Source organism: Seriola lalandi, unplaced genomic scaffold (genome assembly GCF_002814215.2).
Source record: "Seriola lalandi dorsalis isolate HSWRI2012SDOR001 ecotype SW California unplaced genomic scaffold, Sedor1 jcf7180002054331, whole genome shotgun sequence".
Taxonomy (NCBI): domain Eukaryota; kingdom Metazoa; phylum Chordata; class Actinopteri; order Carangiformes; family Carangidae; genus Seriola; species Seriola lalandi.
Genome location: NW_019524884.1, coordinates 189529 through 211492, shown reverse-complemented (window position 1 = coordinate 211492; position 21964 = coordinate 189529). Strand labels below are relative to the sequence as shown.

Below are 21964 nucleotides of genomic sequence, written 5' to 3'. Positions count from 1 at the left end.
TGATGTGAGGACAAGACTCAGATCTGATCTCAAATGTGTGTGTGTGTGTGTGTGTGTGTGTGTGTCATTAGACCTTAGTGTTGTACAGCCCCTCTCTGTATGTAAAGAAAGACATCTGGTACTCTCTCCTGGCCAGAGCAGGGACATCAATATACTCTAGACCCTTGAGAGACATTGTAGCATCTGTTTTGTCGGGCTTCAGTATCTCTATCAGAACGCGGAACCTGAGAAAACACAAACACTCATGACTCTACTGTACAGCTGTGTGTTCCTCCTCAAGTCATTCACAGTCTGCATTGAGGTGATCTTTTTGTTATGCAGATTTTTTGCTAAATTAAAAGGGGCAAGACATTTCCCTCACTTACTTTTCATATGGGTTACACACTGTACTTTTACCGTAATACAAAAAAACCTAATGGACTTGCTGCTATGATCCATATTTTCATAATAACAAACACACAGATAAATGTTTTTTGCAATTTCGCCATATCACCTTAAAAGGTAATCAAATCAAGTCAAATTTAACTTTATTATCCACAACAAGTAATTAATTTGGTAAGAGATGTCACTCGTGTGTTTACAACTTGTTTCCTCTGGCCTCAGGTGGCGACAAAATATAATATATTGAATAATAAATATTATATTATTGCAGGTTTAGAAAACATATTATTATTGTTATCATTTAGAGTTGCATATGGTTTAGGATACTGGTGGTGTGTGTTTTACCGCTGTTGCTTAGAGAGCCAGTTGTGCACAGAGAGCAACTGTGTGTGTTGAGTCTTGGCAGGCAGCTCATGTACGATGGTGTCCTCTGCTTTGGGAGGATCAGCAGTTCCCTGCAGGGAGTACAGCATGCCTGTCCCATCAGGGAAGGAGAAAAAGACGGATCCCTGAGAACATAAAAAAGGGAGATATGACAAGTTAATGTCTGGGATTAAGTCAATTCATTTTGTTATCTGAAATATTTTTTCATATAGACTGCATTGCATTGAGTTTGCACAAAAGAAACTACAAAATAAATAACTGGTTGGTTGTGTTTATATGTTAGTGCTCCTCTACCAGGTGTTTCTTTCCATCAGCAGTCATGGTCAGCGGTTGGTAGGTGATTTCATACGTCTTGTTTTGGAGGGGGTCAAGAGTCACACAAGGCGCAGCGTTCCACTGCTCGCCCTCGATGACAGGCCTGATGCTGCAACGCTGGTTTGTGGGGTTGGACACGGGTAGGGTCTGGGTGTGAGAGCCACGTACTGGGCATACAAAATTTATCACCTGGAGACAAGAATAGGACAGCAGAAGAGAACCGTTACAACGGGTAGAATAGATAAAATAGATGGCGTGCAGAGAGTTACATTATAAGTAATAATTCTCACTGAAACCATTATCAAAAAGAACTACAGTATTAATCGCCTTCAACTTATTCTAAAGCAGGAGAATATCACTCATTCTCTAAGGTTTTTTTTGAAGAACAAGCTGTGTAATTCCTCTGTCACCCTGAAATAACTTCCATCTTTTCTTTTGTACAAATAGTCAAAGGAAAGAATATATTGTTAATGCTTTGGTACATATCATACATATCACATAATTTATTACCATTGCTTAATTTTTATAATTGTGACGGTAATAAGAATCTAACCATGAGGAAATAACTCAGCAAATTATGTCTGCTCTCATTAGGGAAATATGTAGGTCACCTTGTTTTGCCCTGTAGCTGCCATGTTACACTGTAGATCAACGTCATTTTTGAAAATCCAGAGCACATACAGTAAATGTGATGCATTATTTCCCCTACTGTTCATCACATACAAACCCCCAAATGAGTCATTTTCAAATGATCAAATAAATATTGTAGATTTCTTTCCAATTCAGTACTCAACACTGTGTATCTGAACAAAAAGAAAAGTGCATCAGTCAAACCTCTTTGCTAGTGGAAGCTACAATGCAGGAACCTGTCACAGTGAGGGTGACGGGTGAGGACGAGCTCTCGACAAAGCAAGACAGGTTCTCATATCTCTTGTCATTACTCAGTTCCTCGGGGGCAAAGGTCACATCAAAAGGAACCTCCATACCCGGGCAGATGTAGCCTTTAGCCGGCGAGATGGACAACTCTGGAGGAAAATTCTCTGTTTTCCAGTGGAACCTAGTGACAAAGTAGACAAGGTCACAATAAAACAATATTGTGTATCTGTCTGAAGATGGATGTGTTTGTCTGTATTACAGTAATATTTGTGTGTTTCCACAAAAGTTTTAAGACAAATAAACAGAAAAGTATCACACTGGATAATATGCCGTATAGTCTCTAACCTTACCTGGCACCAATGTCTCCAGTGTTCATCATGACAATCCTCTTCCTGGCCTGGCAGCGCTGACCTACAGCTCCAAAAGCAAGGTGGTCCTGGTCCAGCTGGACCTCCACACCCTGACAGTTTAAATTGGAGCTACTTAGGAATTCATCCAACATGTAGATTTAAGAACAAACCTTAACATTTATTGTTATCAGACCATATAAAGAGTTGCAATACAGATACATTTACTTAAGAATAGAATTTAGTGCTTAGGGCAAACACATGCATCATCTTATAAAAAGTTCACAGGCTACCTGACAACAGCCTTGGATGGTCAGCAGGGGGTGTAACAGGCCTGCAAACTCTGCCTGCAGCTCAGCCTTGAAGGGACGTACATGCTGACGAGGTGAAAATTGGATCGAAACATTACAAGAACCATTGGCTTTCAATTTCTGCTCCCCTGCTGGACAGAAGGAGAGGTCCTGAAGGAGTAGAGTAAAATAGAGGAGGAGAGGAGAGCAGAGGAAAGGGAAGGAAAAGCAAGGATGTAAGTGTTGCCTGTATGTGAAGCACTGATCATCATTGTGTGTGTGTGTGTGTGTGTGTGTGTGTGTGTGTGTGTGTGTGTGTGTGTGTGTGTGTGTGTGTGTGTGTTCTCTTACCTTTGGGTCCAGTGGTGTGAATGTGTTGAGAAGCAGGGTAAAGGTAAGATCCAAAGGGCTGCGGTTGACCAGGACCACCTGTTTTTTCACCGTCTGACCCAACATCAGAGATCCAAGTTTCACCTTCCTCTGCCTTGGATCTTCCACTTCCAGCTGGGACAAAATAAAACAGATGAAGGAAAATTAAATTACAGCATATACATCATATCTTAATAGATTATATAGTCAAATGGCCTATACATTTGACCTTACAATCATTTAACCTAATTAAAGCATGGAGAAACCTGTATGGGACACAAAACCATAAATGAGAGGGCAGCCTTGCTCCTGCAGGACAGAGGCTTTTGAAAAACTGAAGTAGGGATAGATTGATAGATCCTTCTCACCTTCATCTCGATGCCTTGCCCAAGTATGTCCACCTCTTTCGTGATGCAGCTGTTTAAGATGAAGGTGAGCTTTTCATGGTATCGACATGCCTCACGGGGATAGAAGGTGACTGGTACCTCCACAGCGGCACCAGAGGACAAAACATCTGATTGGAAGTCTATCTCGAGGTAAGAGGTGTTCTTGAACTGGCACTGGACACTGAGGAAGGAAAAAGTGGAGCACAGGATGTTTTCAAATTGGAGCAGGTTTATAACTCTCACATTCTGAGTAGAATAAAACAAATCTTTATGCAGTAAACACTGTGACCTTAAACACATGAAGAAAAAAAACAGACAGACACACACATATAACTACCTGATGTCACGTTCGCCTTTGTTGCTGATTACGAGAGTCTGGGATGGCGGCACCATGCCAGGACAGAACAGGAAGCACCTGCCAAAGTTGAATTTGGTGAAGGAGAATTCTAGGCTTGGTGCTACAGCCCTGCCTTTAATGGCAAAGGTAAATGTTGGCCCGTGCTTTACCTATTGACATGAAACAAGGGAGAACATACAGGAGAGAATCAGGACTGAAGCTGTCCCTTTTTAATATCTTATATTTATATTTTTTTAAAGATGTAGTTGTTGGATTTTAAGGTTTTAAGACAAAGTCAGGGTCTTACAATGTCAAAATTTTGGACTATTTGTTTCTAGAACCACTGATATTTGTGTAAAAACCATCCTAACATTTTATCCAGGTGTTCAGCATCTCACCTTGATACTCAGTCTGACATCTTGGAGGTTACAATTGCTCTGGGCACAAAAGAAGAGTGATGATTGCAGCTGCTTCCCAACCTCAATAGTAGCATTTTTGGGTTTTGCCTCCAAGTGTTTCAGCAGGTCACTGGGACCTGTTAGGTCAAAATCCACTTCCAGGCTGAATCTTGCCAGATTGGACACCAGAAGATTAAAGGTGGACTGCTCTGAAATCCCCACCTACAAATAGAGTACATACGAGAACAAAGGTGATTGTCGTGTTTAAATTTAACACGTAAAAGCCTGCAATCACGCATGAGAGTACTAGTGTCTGTGATGTGAAAGTGTGCTGACCTTTCCAAAGTCCACAGTGTCTTCGTGGTCGGAGTTGATCTCTCTGAGGCCCCCGTCTGGATTCGCAACTTGAACCGAAGTGCTCATGGCGAAACAGTCGGCCTTAACGGTGAGTGTGAGTGGCTCTGACCTCCTCTTCACCCTCAGAACCAACTTGAAGCTCACATAGCCCTCCCGGCAAGGTGTGAAGGATACTGACAATGGCAACCTGCACCAAAGAGTTCATGACAATTTTCTACAATATGCTTATTAGAGGGAGCATAGTGCCACTGTGCAAAAAATAACATTTTTAAATTGTTTTACAGCATTTTGGAATGAAAGGCTTCATATTTTAATGTTAAAGTGTCAGTGACCTGTCTTTAGGTGACACTGTGCCACTCATGGGCTGCAAAATGAGGCTGGACTGTTGGTCTTCACAGAGAAGAGACGACTGCAGCACCGAGACGTAAAAAGGCTCCTCCTCTCCGTTCACCAGATCGACTGTCTGCTGCACTTTACGACCTGAACGTGCAGATACACACACACACACACACACACACACACACACACACACACACATAAACATTTGTACTACATTCATAATATTCCCTATGCTATTTATTTTAATTTAATAATGATTAATATTGATGCATAAAAGATGCTTTAAGATTTTGTTTTCTCATTATTAAGTGAGGGCTAACATGGTTACAGCAGTTTACAGCATGTTCATAATAACTGATTCATATACATGAATGTATGTACTGCACTAAAAATAGGTATCCATTATACTATTATTATGGTCACGCAGACTTACCTCATGGAATTGGAAATTTGAAAAATGTGTTTGAATTCTCGTGCTACTTGTTTAACTCTAATGAAGTGGATTATATTATTTATCTGGGTTATTCAAGTAGTAAATTTATTAGACTTCTTTCCAGCTCCCTGCACTGTTCAAAGAGCCTGGTGCAGAATGAGCCTGGCACAGCAGCTGCAGTCCGCATGCCTCTCAGTATTAGATGTTTACAAGGTTTCTTTTAATGGGATTTACACAAGCCTTGTATTTACATTGTTATCTACAGTAGGTTTTCAATATGCCTAGTAAAACTTCAGCTTTTGTCAGCGGGGCAAATATTTTTGTTGGAGCGCCAGTTTTACACACATTGTTCATATTTTTATTGGCTGGTAATGACCACACCCACACATTTCCTTCACCCTAATAAAGTGCTATGAGTTGAGTAAAGTATATTTTAGTCATGCTTAAGCCTGTGCAGATATTGTTGAAATAAACAAATAAAAAACCCTGAACACTGGAACACCAAAGTACTCAGAGAGTGCATAACTTTAATATGTGGTGCAACTTTATAAAGGATTGTGGATGAATGTAACATACCAACAAGCAGTTCTCCCAAGTCAAGGTGAGGTTTGTTGAGATAGACAAGTGGTTCTCTGGTGTTTCCCACACACAGGAAGGGAAGAGACAGTGACAGAGTCTCAATCACAAAGCTCCAGAATGACTCCACCACATCCAGCTGCTCAGCTATGTACTCAAAATGCATCTGCGCACACACAGACATACACACACACACACACACACATACATACATACACACACACAGACGAGAAGATTACAAATTTAAGCAACAATTTAAGAAAAAGAAAGAACATGCAATATACAAGGATGATGATGAAGAAATCGCTGGAAGAGATTATCTCATCTGAGATCAGATAAAAATAGATAAAACGAGATGAAATTAAAATGGGATTGGATGAAATGGATGCAACAATGCAGAGTAGATTAGTTGTGAAGTGGGACAGGGGAAGATAGGAAAAAGTGAAACAGTAATAAGATGAAGACCAAAGATTTAAAATAAGGAGAGAGACTGAGATTGACTGATGTGCTATGAAAAAAAGAAGGATGAGACGAGGTGAATAAGGTGACATTGACATACTGTAAGAAAATGGAAGAGAAATGTTATTAGATACCTCCACTCTTACAGGGATTAAGACTGTTGTGTGTCTCCATTCTTACCTCCACTTTCTTCCCAGGCTGGATAGTGCCACATGGGGTGAGACAGTGAAATGGGCTGCCACCTGCGTCTTCACACTTCCACTTGAATGAATAGGGTTTACTGGTTGGGTTCACCACAGTAAAACGTCTGTGGAGCAAACACACACACATGCACTGAAAGTGTTAGTCCTTACTCTGATGGAGATGAAAAGCTTCCATCTTCCTCTCTCTGTCTGTTACCTTGTTGACGGCGTAGAGAAACCAACAGCGTTGAACTCTATGACACTGGTGTTAGGGTCAAGAGGGTTCCTGAATTCAGGGTTGCGGTGGTTCCCCCTGATGTAGTCTGAGTCCTCAAGGTCAAAGTGGCAGTGGGGCTGCAGGCTGCGGCCATACACTGAGATACAGGGAGCCTGATCCCCTTCCTGCAAGTTGGGGATACTGAAAGAAATGTACACATAAAAAAAAAAAAAAATACACAACTAAGTGTCCATTGCTTTCTTGTGAAGACATCCACTCACGTCCTTACAGTCATCCTGTCCTTGAAATTCTGTAAATTGTTTCAGATTAACAACAAAGTTTAAGATGCCTTGTTAGTAGTTACTGTATCATCTTGACATTGTATTTACCTGCAGACGAGCCTGGCCTGAAACTGGGCCAGTTCCAGAGGTGAAAAGCGAACGCTAAAGTTCTGCATGGAACCAGGCTCTATGGCCCCTATGCTGGGCTCAACACTGAAGGGTGGCACCTCAGGATTTCGCATCAAAAGAGACATCACGCTGGCCAGAGCGCTGGCAGGACGAGCTCCATCCAACACTCCTGCTGACCTGCTGCCAGGTCGAGAAATGGAGTTCTCATCTGGTAAAGACACATGCCCACATTTACACATTTCATCATTTACACAGTCTCATCCTCCATTTTTAAAAGCATACAAATATGAATGAATGAATGGATGAGTGAATATGAATAGGTATGATCACGCTTGTCAAATGTTGACAAGTACTTTGTGATATACAATATTACTGTGATACCTCCGTGGTCATTGTTGACAGTGTTGCTGCTTGGATCCATGAGGACCTGCCAGGAGAATTCCAGTTTGACACCACCCTGATTCACTATCTCCAGTCTGCATGGACGTACGCACACGCACGCACGCACGCACGCACGCACACACACACACACACACACCATCATTTTGATGTTCAGTATCTGATATTTTTATTATCAATATTTCAGTCAATTCTAATATTTCTTTAATATCTCAGGACTTGTACGTTTAAATTAAGGATCTTTTTGCGTGATCACTGTCTAGGTCAATATTGTTATATTTAAAACAGCATATAATGCCTGACTTACTGGTGGAGTCTGGTTTGGTAAAGCATGGTGTCTTTGAAGTGGACGGTGTTGGAGTTGCAGCTGAACTTCACATAGTCACAAACTGCGCTGATACGCAATTCCAACACCCACTGCGAGCCCTCAACCACAGAGCAGCAGGGCTCAGGATCTGTCTTTATCACCTGCATGCATATATATGGTTGCTCAAATATAATGGTTATACTGGTAACTCTCTTCAACATCTCTTTAACATCAGCATCAACATGCATACCTTATTCTTCACAGGTTGCTGTGGTTGTGTTCCTGAAGCCTGCTTCGTGGGACTTAGCCACTGGACTGTCCTCTGTCGATCGTCCCAGTCGACCACCTGCTCTAGTGGCTGCTGGAACTCCACCTGACAAACCTTACATCTCATTGGCTGGCTGTTCAGAGTCACTGGCTGATTGGAGCTAAAGGTGACGGTCACTTCCTTTGAACAACCAGCATGAAGGTGTCCCACCTGTAACACAAAACAGATTCTCTTTAATCAGCATGTAAAAAAAGAGGGTATAGTTTCAGAATGATACTATAATAGATATTGATATATTGATATATTGTTGTTTGAGTTCTACAGCAGGTGCATAGCCATGGGGATGGCACATAATCCCATCATCTGACTGTGGCTGTAAGCTGTATAGAGTTACAAATAGCAACTTTTTTTACTTGTTTTTTACTATACTTTATTATTTCATATTAGATTATTTAAAGATGTTTATTTGGCATGTATTTATTGTGTTGAATGAATAGTGTAACTATTGATAATATACAGTATATTACTGCCAAAAACCGGGGCTTTAAATTTGATCCTTTTTACTCATTTTCCAAATGCACCTCCCTTCTTTGAATCCGTGCCCCAGTCTGCCCCTATTTAACTATTTCTAAACCTGCCCCTGTTCCACAACCACATATCCATCCCTTCCTTCAGTATGTACCTGTGGTGAAAAGAAGATATGGGGTCCCGCAGGAGGCCACTCAAACTTTACCACCTGGCTGCTGCTGTGGTTTGTCATGGTGAAACTCTCCTTGTAGGGACAATCTACATAGCAGTCACCAAAATTCAGCACCTCATAATTACCTGTGAGAGAGAAATAGGTCTTGTCAATTAATCCAGGATAAGAAACACTACATCACTACGTATATAACATTTCTATTTGCACAATCAGGGACTGGCCTCTCCTCATGATTAATATACCTACTTTACCCCTCCTCCTCTCTATTCCAACCACATAATTTGTGTCTCTGTCTCTACTCTACTGCCATCCTTTCTTCTCTTACCACTCTCATCATTTTCCTCGTCCATCTCCTCAGATGACCTGCTGATGTTTTCAAGAGAGATGATTTCCCGGTAAGTCTCTCCACTCAGTTGAATAATGGTATTGCTGTACTGGTTGTGCTCCACCTGCACGGTCATCTTGGCCTTTACAGTCATGGGCTTGTAAGAGCAAAAACTGACCTCAAGCTTCACCTGTTCATTTACATCCAGCCTCAGAATGGCTCTGTGCACCAAGTGATGCTCTATGGAAAAAGGAAAACGAGAAGAGCATAGCATAGGAGAGCATATCAAATGCCCGACTTTTAGACCAACACAACAGTGTCACTGGCAAATTTCTAAAGATGTTTTTCAGTAAAAACAGAAATACATTTCTCATTTCTCATCATTAAGACAAAACCTTAGGGCGTAAGAGCAGCTGGTAAGAGAAGGTTAGAGAAGCTCTATGGCAAAGTTGACATGAGTCTGTGAAGGTCCACTGTTTAGGACTTGGTGTCTACAAGTGGATGCTGGGGTATAGATGAGACTGATGAAATACTGAGCCTCAGCTTTAATAGTAGCAACAGTAACATTACTGCATGGGAATCAAACTATGCAAAAGTGAAAACATTTACTTTTATTACAAAAGCTTAACTACACATTTTACTGTAGACAGAGCTTTATGGGTTCGGGTTGTACCTGAGTCAGTGCTGCCCTCCAGCTGTGTTGAGCGGATGGAGGTGCAAGCATTGCCAGGAGCAGCTTTGAGGGTGAACACATCATGTTTATCCAGCATGTCAATCTGGACCTACACAACAAATTCACAAAAACCTTAATCCCCAAGGTTACCTCCAGTACTTTATCTACTGTATAACAGTCATGAGGGTGTTGCAAATAGAAGGGATTCTGGTTTTATTGTAAAAAAAAAAAAAAAAAAAAAAAAAAAAAAAATGAAATAAAAAAATCGTTTTGCTGATGGCCCAGATCAATACAAAAATAAAATGACAGAGCAATGTGTCTCACCTGAGCTGGGACATTTCCGTCATTCAGCAACACCAGGGGCAGGGTATGTCTCCGCCCCACCAACACCCGTCTGAACTGCATCATTGGGCTTCCTCTGCTGTTCCTCAGAGCTGGACGCACCACACAGACACTGGGCAGATTGCCCTCTCCCATTAGGTCAAACTCCAGGACCTTGGTCTTAAATGTGGGGGTCATTCTAGATCCACCAGAGGAAAGAGAAGGTGGGCAGTGGTCAGCAAGACAAACGAGAGGTGGTGGCATTCTCACAGTAGCAGTAGAAATAAAAGGACAAACAAACAGCAAAGAGAACACCAAAGTAGCTTAATACAGTCATGCAGTTATATACCTGCTGGTTCCCTCCAATGTGGCCTCAAACACAGCAGTGTATTGCTGCATTGTCTGTGGTGTGAAGATGACCACAGCAAATGAGTGTGACTGGCTGGGAATACTTAGAGTTGTAGCAGGCAAATCAAAAACCTCCACGTTACGGGACGACTGCAAGGAAATGTACCACAATCAGCGATACTTGCAGTATGTACAAATTTATCCATGTATCTACCCCAAAAAGCTTTACATGCCTTACCTTAGTGCCACCATATTTGATAGCCAAGCTGAGCACACAGGGCACCTTGCTGTTGTTGGTGAGTTTGAAGCGAGCCTGAGCTGTTTGCCTCACCAGGACTTTGTTAAAGATAAACTTGTTCTCATCCTGGACATAAATGCCTTCAGCATTGCAAAACTGCTCAGAAGAGAGCTGTCTGCTGTTGTGGCACAGATGATGCTCTTCAAAGATGGAGGCCATGTCTAATACTATACCTGGGAAACAAAAAAAGTCAAAATGGCAGCCAGAAGTGTGGAAAGACATCATCCAGTTTTGTCCTTCACTTTATTTCCTTGATGTAGACCCTGTAAATGTTTACACGGCCAGTGCTGCCAGTGATTGTAGAAGAATCCGTTCATATAACATGTATGGAATTGAATCATTTGGAAACAAGCCTAAACCTTGGTCTAATTAATCAATCAAATACAACAGAATAAGATCAAACAGCACCCACCTGGCTTGCAGACCTCACACAGCAGTCTGTATGGTATGCCATCGGGCTGGTCTGAGGGGTCACGGTCACTGATGTCAATGAGCAAACCCTGGTTCCAGTTGCCCAGCTGTTCAGCTACACAGTCAACTGTCACCACCTGCTGAGACCCCGGCTGCAGGCTCCCAGTGCAGGGAGACACTGAGAAGACCCCTATAGTGAGGCGATTCTAAGGAAGGTAGGAGAGGCACAGATGAAAATAGGAGTCAGAAATGGGAAGAGGTTGAGGGAGTGTGTTTTATATTCACTATGGCTTCAGCTTTTTATTAGTTAGTAGCAATAAAGTGAGATACAATACAGACAAACATCCACGGACTTAACTGTCAACCATTTTCACAGAGACTATTCCTTCAGTAAAAAAACGGTTCCAAATAAAACTGCTGACAGACAGTTGTTTGGGGAAATTAGTAACCAAGCAAATCAAGTTTAACTTTATTCAAATAATGTTCCTTTTGACGCATAAAAAATACAAGTTAAACTTTACACAAACTCCCATAAATGTTATCAAACACTCAAAAGACACAAACCTCACCTGCTATACTGATTGGTCTCTCACCTGTGTAATATTAATGTCTTTCTGGAAGGACTCTCGGCTCACTTTGCTACAAGCACCAGGGGGCCTCCCTGAATGGCTCTCTTGAGGGATCTTCTTACCTGGACCCCTGAGATCAGGACACAGCGGCACAATCCTTTGAAAACTAACTTGTCAAGGTTCTTAGGGCAGCAGTTGGGACCTCTGACAGTTCAGAGGTTTGTGATTGTGCTTGCTGGCATTTAATGTATGCAGACAAAAAAGTGTAACGTTTGGTAGCCATAGCTTATAAGATTTAGTAAATCTTGCATCCACAATACATATTTTTAAATTTTTTATTTTATATGTATATAATATATTGTATTGTTCTGCACTTGCTAAAAAGTCTTTAGCCAACAACCACAATTTGAACCATAAATGCTACGAGCAAAACCAATCATATTTTTATGCATAATTGTAATTTATTCATTTATTTATTTATTCATGTAATAATATGCTTCCTTATTATTAAAATAATACTGAATCTGGCAAGAGCCCACACAAGCCACATTAGTTTTTTATTACCCCTTCGGTAAGGACTACAGGCGGCCAATACTGTTCCTGTTAATGCCTCCACCAATCATATTAATGGTTCTAATCTTGTTCACAGACAAATACTAATTACATACACTTAAGTGATATAAATTGGCAAATTTCATCTATATTTTTAGTTTAGCTTTTAATTTGTTCACTTTCGCATCACAGAACTTAATCATGAAAGCAGCATGTTCCTCCTAGGTTTGGCGACACAATGATGCTTCACTGAAACGTATTACATTTTAAAACAGGATTTATCACATATGGTGGACATGGCTCAGAATACACAAGAATCAGAATCAACAATCTAAGAACACCTGAGCTGAACTGCCACTTTCTTTCGTCAGTTTTAAAGCACATTTTGAAAAACTACAGCTCCATTCCAAGTGCTAGCCATTTTGTGTGTGTGTGTGTGTGTGTGTGTGTGTGTGTGTGTGTGTGTGTGTGTGTGTGTGTGTGTGTGCGTGTGTGTTATGTGTATGTAGGTGTGTGTGTGTGTTTGTTCTCCTACCCCAGCCTCCCCTGTAGAACAGGGTCTATGATCATTCGGCAGATGCTGAAACGGGCCTCAAAGACTCCATTGTTCTCAATAGTGAAGCTCTGGCTTTTCTTGCAGCCATACACCAGTGGACCGAAGTTGATGTCATATGCAGGTGTGATCTTGTACCTAAAGGAGAAATTTATCACAATTTGTGAATCGGCTGAATCTCAGAACTGCATCCAATGAATAAAATAATGAATCTTGCAGATTGGGAGGAGATGGTAAATCATATATTTTGAGCAATTCTGAAAATAAAAGCATGTATAACAACAATAGTTCAACAGAATCCAAATGAGAGGGGTGCAACACAATCTAAATCAGAGTTGATGTAATATTGTTTCTTAATTACTAATACATATCACATGAAAGATGATAATAAGAATCAAGCTTTAACCTGGAGAAGACAGACTGGACTGAAACTTTGATGGCTAAGATGGCTATGGTTTCACCTCTATTCCCAATGTTTGGTTCAATCACCTGCACAAGAGAAGATCAGTTAGTCAGTTAGTCTCATATCTTGATCACTTCAATCAGTTCCATGAAAGTTTTACTCACTTGAGCTAATCCAAAACTTCAATTCAATTCAATTCAAGATTGAATTCAAGAATGTGTCTGCGTTGTAAATGTAAAGTGTCTGTCTGTCTAACCCTAACCCCCCGTCAAGTGGCTCATGAAGCATGCTGTACTGTTGTGACTCAGTTTCTTTCAACAAATAGTAGGGAATCTCTACAGTCTCAATGAAACAGAATTTTTGGGAGCAATTTACTTCTATATTTGTACATAAAATCTTGTTTTAATTATGTTTTTATAAACTAAAACTACTTTCTTTTAACCAGCAAATGGCAGTGTGGAAGGCTTACCCCTTTTATCATAGAGCAAAAGTAAAATTGAATCAAAAAGTTCTGGTATCAAAAATTCGCTAATAAGGTTATAAAATCCTTTTCCACTCCGCTGTGACTTTAGTATCTAGTTAAACCTCCAGCTCTGTGATCATTAAGATCGGTGTGTGGTTCAGACCTGGCAAGACAGGAAAGACTGCTCTCTAATTAAGACTTCAGCATTGGATCTGCAGACGATCTGCACTGTTGTGGGCTTCTCATGGGGCATTAGGGTGCCACGCTGGGGGGACACAGTGAAAATGGACTCTAGGTTTGGCTGGGTTGGGTCTGTCCGCTCAAACGTGAACCTTGGGAAAAGAAAGGAATAAACGTGAAAAACATTCCCACCATGAAATAAAGTTCACTTCATTCCAACTCTAAACTCAACACTGAAATACAAGCCCTTCCTTATGCAGTTTATTCATACTTGAATACTGTGGTATACTCACTTGTAGGCTATTTCATATTTTCCTTGATTTTTCACCCTGAGAGCCAGTTTGGCTTCTTCAAAGACTCTGATGGTTCCAAAGTCCAGAAAGCCATCTGCCACAGAAACAAGAGTACACAGTCTGATTGTATTATGACATCAGGGCAGCAGCTTAGTGAAAACTGTCACCTTACAGAAGATGGTGGGTGAAATATCAGTCAGAAACAGGTGCTCTAATAGAATGTTAGCTTTTACTGTTTCTACCTGGTGAGAGGTCCAGAGCTATATCATAGGCTTCAGCTGTGACCTGTATGTTTTCAGTGTGTACAATGCCAAGAATCTTCTCCACGTCAGACACCTGAAACAAAACACACAATCTATACTGTGCATACATAAAAACAGATTGTGAAATACATAGTCGCTGCCCATTTCTTTCTGACCTAGTTTTCCACATTGTGTACTTATACACATATCTCACCTCCAGACGCAAGATTTTCTTAATGTGGAGGGGCCTCTTGGCCCTAAAGTTTAAGCTCAGGGGGAAAGAAGAGTTAGGTGAGATGATGCCCTGATCCTGCGGCACACTGAACTCATCACCCAACTCCTCCACACCCTGCAGTCTCCAGGATACAGGCAGAGCTGTCTTATTATGTAGCATCACACTACGGCTGTCCCGTCTAGAGAGAGGGATGGAAGAGGGGAGATTAATTGGAGAAATGCAAGAGGAATAGACAGTTCAATTTATACAAGAATTTTAAAATGTTATTAAATAAACTGTTATTTCTTTCTTCTTTCTTTCTGTTGCTTCATGAAAATCACTTTGAGAAAAATTTGTCTTTCCTGAATTATTATTCCAAATTTTGGTACCTGTGCAGCAAAATCCTGTCAAAATGCAAATGCTTGCTTTCTAGCTCCAGCTCTGGCCGAACGCCGCAGCAGGAGAGGTTGATGAGGACAAGCTCTGGATTGTCCTTGATACAGCACACTACACTGTCCTTCATTTGCCCCACTTTTGTTGGGTAGGCCCACACTCTCAACTCCTAGCAGGACAGAAGAATATTCACATGTACTAATTATCATTATGGTCATTTGCATTAATTCACTGGACAAGGTTAGACAGTGCTATGCTACCTGTTTCTGGTTTGGTTTGAGAGTCATGGCTGGGGGGTCCAGCAGATATGTGGTGGCCTGTGTGTCCTGCTGGAAACGGAACTGGACTTCAGCCTCCAGACCTGAGTTGTTACGAATCACCAATCTCTCTGTGTTCTCTGGGTACCTATTTTCCTTGTATCTACACAAACGCAGACATGTAAAACTGTAAATATAAAGGCAAAGAACGATACAAACACAGTTAGCCTTTCACTGCCACCACTCTGTCTCTCACCTGTCTCTGGTCTTGCTACAAAGTAGTGGTCCAAACTCAAAGTAACCAGGTTTGATTATGTAAGTCTTCTGGAGCCCATCTATCATTTGTGGCACCTTTTTACTAAGAGCAAAAAGAGTCCTGGGGAAACGACATATGATAACTTTAAGTCCATTTGAAATCACATTTAGTCATCCATTTTTCCAGTTCAATGTTGTGTGTTTTAATGTATTGTTAATAGTTGTTTTATGATCTCAAAGTTCAATGATTGTGTTGTTGTCATGTATTTGTATCTGTAATAACCCCTCCCTCATCTATACCAGTTATACTACTGCACTACATTATTAAACAATGCTAACACACTTGTAGTCTTTGGAGATGGAGGGATAGGTGCAAATTCCTCTGCAGAGTAGCTGGTGGTGTCTCTGGGTCCCCAGTAGCTCAAAGTTGAAAGTCTGTTCAAACTTCCCTGGGGAGTCTGAGTAGAACCAGATCTTCAGAACCACCTCGCTGTTGGCTGGTACAACCCAGCGAAATGTTGTCAGGCTGCACGCAAATACATGCACAAACGCACACACACACACACACACACACACACACGCACACACACACGCACGCACACACACACACACACACACACACACACACACACACACACACAAATTAGTAACAACAATGAAGCAAAAAACCCACAATGTGTCCTTGTAGAAGGAGTCTGTGTTTTCCCTTACCTCCGATTACGTTTCAGCTCTAAGGTTCCTTGGTCTTGTTCAGTGCAGTCTGAGGTGGTGGACACCTGTACAGGTGATCGAGACGGCTCAGAGCCCTTTGCCTTTGTCTTGGCTGAAGCTCGTGTCCTGCTTCTCTGACTCTCTCTGCCTTTTTTATCCTTGTCCTTTGTTACTGCCGTCTCCTTAGTGCTGCCCCTGCTGCGGGTTTTAGATGCTGTTCCCACTGCCTCTTCCTTTGGTGTGCACAAACACACACACATTCACAAACACCGTTCTGATTTTAACATTTTCAATGTTGAAATCAATTTGTATTTTTAATTTATTAATTGTTATTCGGAATCATAAAACTGTATGACCATGACAGATGTGAGTGGATTTCATAGCAGCTAAATTCTGAGTGCTAATTATTCTTCAAATAAAGACCATATTTCCTTTAAATCCTGCTGCTTCTTGCCACAAAACAATGTTTTCATTCTGTGTGTATGCGTATGCATCTATTACCTTTAAAACCGATGCTTGTACATCCTCCTCATAATCCTTTTTCTCCTCACCCTGTTCATCCTGCCCCGCAGAAACCAGGAAGGTGAAACAGTCACAGGTGAGTTGACTGATGGATTGCTCCCTGTTTTTGGGGAACGGAACTATAGAGAAGGTGACAGGAGGAGGGATGGGTGGGCCGCTGGGTCCCAAACCCAAATTATCCAACACCTAAGGACACCAAAGGAGAGAATGAAAAAGATTAGGAATTGATGATAAATATATGAAAAAAACTTACATTACATTACCTTACGCCAATACATTTTGGGAGGAAACATATAGCAATTTATTCTGTTTCAGCCATACCTCATCCAGTGGAGGCAAGGTGCTGCCTTTAAGCAGCTCTGTTGGACTCGGATAGTCTTTCTCTGTTACATTCAGCACAATAAGAGGGATGATGTCCGGTGGAGACACCTTGTCTGTGTCAGCTGGTGCTGTCATCTGACTGGGCATTGGAGACTTGCTATTGGCTTTCTTGCTCCTCTTGCTAACAGGGCTCTGTGGACACAGGGTGATGATTGACGGGATCCAGCAGTTGTAATACTGATGTTTTTTGTCTGTTAGTATACAATGTTCCAGTACCACTAAAATGGTTTGGCACTTTAAAGCAAGTTTTGGAATTCAAATGTAACTGAAAATATAAAAGCAACAGTGTAGGATAAACACAAATATTCATCATCAATAGTCATAATTTTCCTAATTTTCCTAATGAGTATTGTAGCAGTTATAGAGGAATTGACAACCACCACATGATCACTGACAACAAACATTCGCTGTGCTTTTGGTAAGGTATTTGGGTCAGCAAACTGACCTGTTTCTCTGTTGGGGCTTCCTCTGACACTGGTGGGGTTTCTCCACTGGGGAGTGAGACCAGTAACAAACCCTGGGCCCGGTCCCAGTGCTGCAGGATGTGCTCCACCTGCACCTGACTCTGCTCATACGCACTGAACTGAGACTGCAGCTCATCCACAACGAACTGGAAAGGGGAGCAAAAGCAATTCGGAAAAAAAGCAAGAAGATTACAGTCTACTTGTAGCTGTGGGGATTATAAAACTGTCTTCATTTAATTATTACAAAAGTATCGACTGCAACACCACATTACCTGCGAGTTTTATGCTGTAAACTACATTTGACTTTATTAAATGTAACTGTGAATTGTTAACTCTTTGTTGTTTAACCTAAAATGGTATTTTATGATGACATTAAAGTTTATGATACATTGTTATGGCTGACAATCCCTCAAATGTTGTCAAAGCACACTGAATGGTTGCAAATAGTATGAACAATAGTTACTAGAGCTGAAAGAGTGGCGATCATTGGCAGATATCACAGCCTGCAAACACAGAGTCTTTCTACTAATGATTTAGGATGTTTTCCCCTCTCTTCCTTCAAATCACTTTAAGTTCTGAGATATTTTAGCCTGTCATGTGTAAGATCCATAGATTTTCAGTGATGTTCAAGTCAAAGTACTGTCAGGACGATTCCAACTTGTGTCTCTTGAAGTAGTTCATGGTGGATTTTGAGGTCTGCTTTGGATGCATTTTCCTGTTGTAGGAACCAGCCTCTCTTTAGTTTCAGAGTTTTGACTAAGTGCACGACATTTGCAATCAGAATCAGCTTATAATTAATGGAGTCTAGTCTTCACTCTATCTGTACAAAGTTTCCTGAACCACTGTCTGCCAGACAACCCGCATGCTTAACAGCTAGCGAAAGGGGGCTAAGTGTGTCACTGCCTCTGCTCAGCAGTAAACCTACCTTTTCTCCCTCCGGCTTGTCTGTGGGTTGAGGAGACTCTGCATGTGATGTTTTGATTTCCTCTGTCTGCTTTTGTGTATCATCAGCCTCTTTGCTATGATGCCCTGCAGCAGCATAGAGGGCCATATGTTAGAAACTAACAACAGATTACAGTCTATACACTGTTTTTTACTATATATTATTCAAAATTTTTTGGCACCAGGGTGTTATAATTCAATAATTTAAGGTTTCTACTTTCTGGCATAAAACAAAAGTGTTATTCTTTACAGTTGTTTGCACCTTCATTTAAATTATGCTGCTCTCCTGTGTCCACTAGTGACTCTTTAGAGTTGTCACAGGAAGATATCCTCTGTCCATTCAACGCCTCTGTTGACTGGAGTGGAAAGGAAACAAATCAATTCTGAATGGGAGACTAAGCATGTGTGTATTTGTGTGTGCTTGTGTGAGTTTGCATGGATTTGAGTTTGCATGGAATGGATGCACATATACAGACCTGCTTTCCGTCCAGCACACCCTTCTTCTTAGACACTTCTTTAGTATCCTTCTTTCCAGCCTTTTTGTTCTTCTTCTTCAACTCTTCCTCTCTCAACCTTTTCATCTCCTCCTGTTGCTTCTTCTCCTCCTGCTCTTTCACTGTTTGCTCATGATCCCTTATACACAGAGAGACACAAGTACACACACATACAGTTTTTTTAAATTGATTAAAATATAATACTGTACATAACAAAAGCAGACAAATAATGCAGAATTAATATTCTGTTCACCATAACATCATCATAATCATGGCTTTCCAATTTGAGAGGTTTCTTATCATTCTTATTAGCATATTTCAGAACTCCTATAGCTTCCTCAGGGCATTAATGCAAATGGTACAGTGTCATCTTCCTCTTGCACCCAACATTGCAATATGATCTACTTTAGACCTAATGTAGAATATCTCTTGACTGTCACATCCTCTTGACTACGATTTATGACAAATTTGTGCAGTTAAGAGAGTTTGATGAATCCGCCTTGCAACACACATACAAGCAAACCTCACGGAAAAAAGTAAGAGAATTATAGGATAAGACTAAGAAAGGGTCCTTTCATAAGGTTCAGTGTGTCCATCTTCCAATCAGTACCTGAGCTTCTGCTGTCGGAGTTTCTCTCTGTGTCGCTGGGTAATATGCTCTTTCTGCTCCTCTGGCAGAGCATCATACTCCTCCTCATCCAGCTCCTGCAACCACTGCTCCTCTCTGTCCACTTTCTCTTTCTGCAGAGCCTCTGAGGGACACACACAGACAGTTCCACATGATGTCATCAACCTAACTGAATAGAAATAATAATATCATTACTTTGTATACAAATCTGTGTGCATGCTGGTGGATTTTTTACCTTCAATTTCTCTCTGTGCTCTCTCCCGGGCCTTCAGGGCAGCGTAGGAGTCAGACAAATTGACTACATAGATGTGTTTGCGGTTATTAAGGGCCTTTAGGACAACTTGGAGCGTGCTTGCTGCTGATTGAGTGTACACAGACTCCAGACCGTGAATAACTATGCCACGGTGACAATCGCTTAACTGTTATCAGAGAGACGGCAACACCAACAGTAATGACAAGACAAAAAGAGAAAACATGAAAAGACAAAAGTGATAAAAGTGAAATTCAGCCTCTTTTAAGGTTTAGACATAATACATATGCGATATCTGCCAGTTCACAAGTACAAATAGCAAGAAAGCCAGTAACCGCCCTGCCTGCTGACTGTGCCTTTTTGATTTATGTATGCTTAATTTTAATTGTATGTAAGGTCCTATGACACTGTGCCCTAGTTGTTAACCCTGTATTTTGAAACTGTTTGTAATGTGTCACAAAGTATTCTACAATATACTCTTTAGACTACTGCTGCCATCTTTCTGAGGGAAAACCAGTGTGTCTTACCTGAAATCTCTCTGCCAGGATATCAACCAGTAGTTGATCAGGTAAGAGGCTGCTGAGGTTGGTCACATCCCCTCCCTGAAGTGAAATCACACATTTAATTATTAAACTACATTCACGACTTTATAAATCTGCTTCTATACCCAGATTTAGCGACATTTCCTTGCAAAGATAGAGATGCATCTAGTAGCTTCAATTGATGTAAAAAAAACCTGGACAACAGTGATTAAACAGACAGACAGCCACACAACAGATGACCAGAGGACTTGAGAAAATGTACCAGACAAAGGGCAATGTGTGTGCTTTCAGTCTCCTGAGGATGCTTGGAACCATTTCTACTGCGAGAGGCCTCACTGGGTTTTGGAAGAACTTGCACAGTATCAAGTGAAGCTGGAGCTGGAACTGAAGCTTTGAGATGTACTGCAGGTCCCGGTTCTGTGGCACCTTCAATGGCCTGAGCTGGAAGCAGATAGAGTATTCTTCTGAAGTAGTGTCCTTCCTTACTAGAGAGATTTATCATCCCTAATTACAAGCACAGTGCTGCCTGATACAATCACAGTATTTTACTGTTGACCACTGAGCCATTCATTAGGTGGTTGAGGATTAAATAGCTTGTTAAATGCATAGTATGGAAAACCATTACTCATCTGTCCATCACAAGCCACTTCTCCAACTTCTAGGCTACTGCAACTCCCCCAACACAAAAAAGGATCCAAAAGAGTTGCACTGTATGCACAGTGTATTCTGCTTACCAGCCTCCTCAGCCTCTTTCTTAGCATACTCGGCAGCAGCAGAGCGATAGAGCTCTCTTGCCATCAGGCTCACAGGTGAAGTGCCATTTATCAGCACATCTGTAACCACAGCATCAACATTCAGGCATGCCCCTGCATAGTGATGAGCCAGAGCAGCTGCTGTGCTGCTTTCACCTGGAAAAAAAATGTAGAAACAGGATATGCAGGCAATGTAACACATGATCACCTCATAGTTCTTCAAGTCTTCATTTTACTTTTCCCAAAGGAAAATCTGCTGTTTTCACCTGTCAGTGGGGCTCCATACACAATAATAGCGATGCCTCTGCGGTTGCGTGCAGCCAGAGCCTCAGGTGACAGGTCAACACACATGTGGCGGGCAATTGCTCTGGAGACCGGGGTCATTTCAAGCTGTCCCACTCTCCCACTGCTTACCTCACTGGTCATCTTTGAAATGACTGAATTCACAAAACACAAATTAGAGAGAAAGCCATGCGTTTTAAGTTAATATTTTAAATTCAAGCTTAAGTAAATCTTATGTTTATTACAAGTACCTGTCAAAATTACAGTCATGTCAGGCTACTTTCATTGGCGTGCTGAGCTCTGTTTCTGAAAGGGTTGTACTCACACAATTCAGCTGTTTTCACAGTGCTAGCTAGTAATTCTTCTTCTTTGCCATCTGGTGGGTGGGTGTCATCATCATTTGACTTCTTTTCTTCCTCCTGTGTGTCATCCCTCTCAGCTTCTTTTTTGCCCAAGCCTTCCTTCAGCTCTGGTGCACACAAGTAGATAAGATTAATACATGTGTGCACTGATACA

General features: G+C 41.3%; 1 protein-coding gene across 1 annotated transcript in view; it reads right to left on the bottom strand.

Annotated features, from left to right (window-relative positions):
* Positions 1-21964, bottom strand: part of hydin (HYDIN axonemal central pair apparatus protein) — a 66216-nt gene that overhangs the window by 2509 nt on the left and 41743 nt on the right. Inside the window, exons 37-87 of the mRNA XM_087174230.1 lie at positions 21774-21917; positions 21433-21603; positions 21149-21322; positions 20677-20855; positions 20400-20474; positions 19858-20041; positions 19605-19746; positions 18977-19133; positions 18763-18856; positions 18484-18587; positions 17540-17704; positions 17035-17226; positions 16693-16899; positions 16192-16424; positions 15824-16006; positions 15482-15601; positions 15229-15388; positions 14965-15137; positions 14576-14774; positions 14362-14455; positions 14120-14213; positions 13810-13978; positions 13187-13269; positions 12763-12918; positions 11700-11805; positions 11108-11312; positions 10636-10868; positions 10399-10547; positions 10053-10248; positions 9729-9837; positions 9056-9295; positions 8713-8855; positions 8013-8240; positions 7763-7923; positions 7438-7532; positions 7036-7264; positions 6647-6847; positions 6428-6554; positions 5789-5954; positions 4773-4920; positions 4420-4627; positions 4084-4305; positions 3686-3855; positions 3331-3529; positions 2945-3097; positions 2597-2764; positions 2307-2416; positions 1915-2137; positions 1060-1269; positions 727-890; positions 74-224 (exon numbers count right to left, since the gene is read on the bottom strand). Coding sequence (XP_087030356.1) covers positions 74-224; positions 727-890; positions 1060-1269; positions 1915-2137; positions 2307-2416; positions 2597-2764; positions 2945-3097; positions 3331-3529; positions 3686-3855; positions 4084-4305; positions 4420-4627; positions 4773-4920; positions 5789-5954; positions 6428-6554; positions 6647-6847; positions 7036-7264; positions 7438-7532; positions 7763-7923; positions 8013-8240; positions 8713-8855; positions 9056-9295; positions 9729-9837; positions 10053-10248; positions 10399-10547; positions 10636-10868; positions 11108-11312; positions 11700-11805; positions 12763-12918; positions 13187-13269; positions 13810-13978; positions 14120-14213; positions 14362-14455; positions 14576-14774; positions 14965-15137; positions 15229-15388; positions 15482-15601; positions 15824-16006; positions 16192-16424; positions 16693-16899; positions 17035-17226; positions 17540-17704; positions 18484-18587; positions 18763-18856; positions 18977-19133; positions 19605-19746; positions 19858-20041; positions 20400-20474; positions 20677-20855; positions 21149-21322; positions 21433-21603; positions 21774-21917 — 8366 coding nt within the window. The remainder of the gene's footprint in view (positions 1-73; positions 225-726; positions 891-1059; positions 1270-1914; positions 2138-2306; positions 2417-2596; positions 2765-2944; positions 3098-3330; positions 3530-3685; positions 3856-4083; positions 4306-4419; positions 4628-4772; positions 4921-5788; positions 5955-6427; positions 6555-6646; positions 6848-7035; positions 7265-7437; positions 7533-7762; positions 7924-8012; positions 8241-8712; positions 8856-9055; positions 9296-9728; positions 9838-10052; positions 10249-10398; positions 10548-10635; positions 10869-11107; positions 11313-11699; positions 11806-12762; positions 12919-13186; positions 13270-13809; positions 13979-14119; positions 14214-14361; positions 14456-14575; positions 14775-14964; positions 15138-15228; positions 15389-15481; positions 15602-15823; positions 16007-16191; positions 16425-16692; positions 16900-17034; positions 17227-17539; positions 17705-18483; positions 18588-18762; positions 18857-18976; positions 19134-19604; positions 19747-19857; positions 20042-20399; positions 20475-20676; positions 20856-21148; positions 21323-21432; positions 21604-21773; positions 21918-21964) is intronic.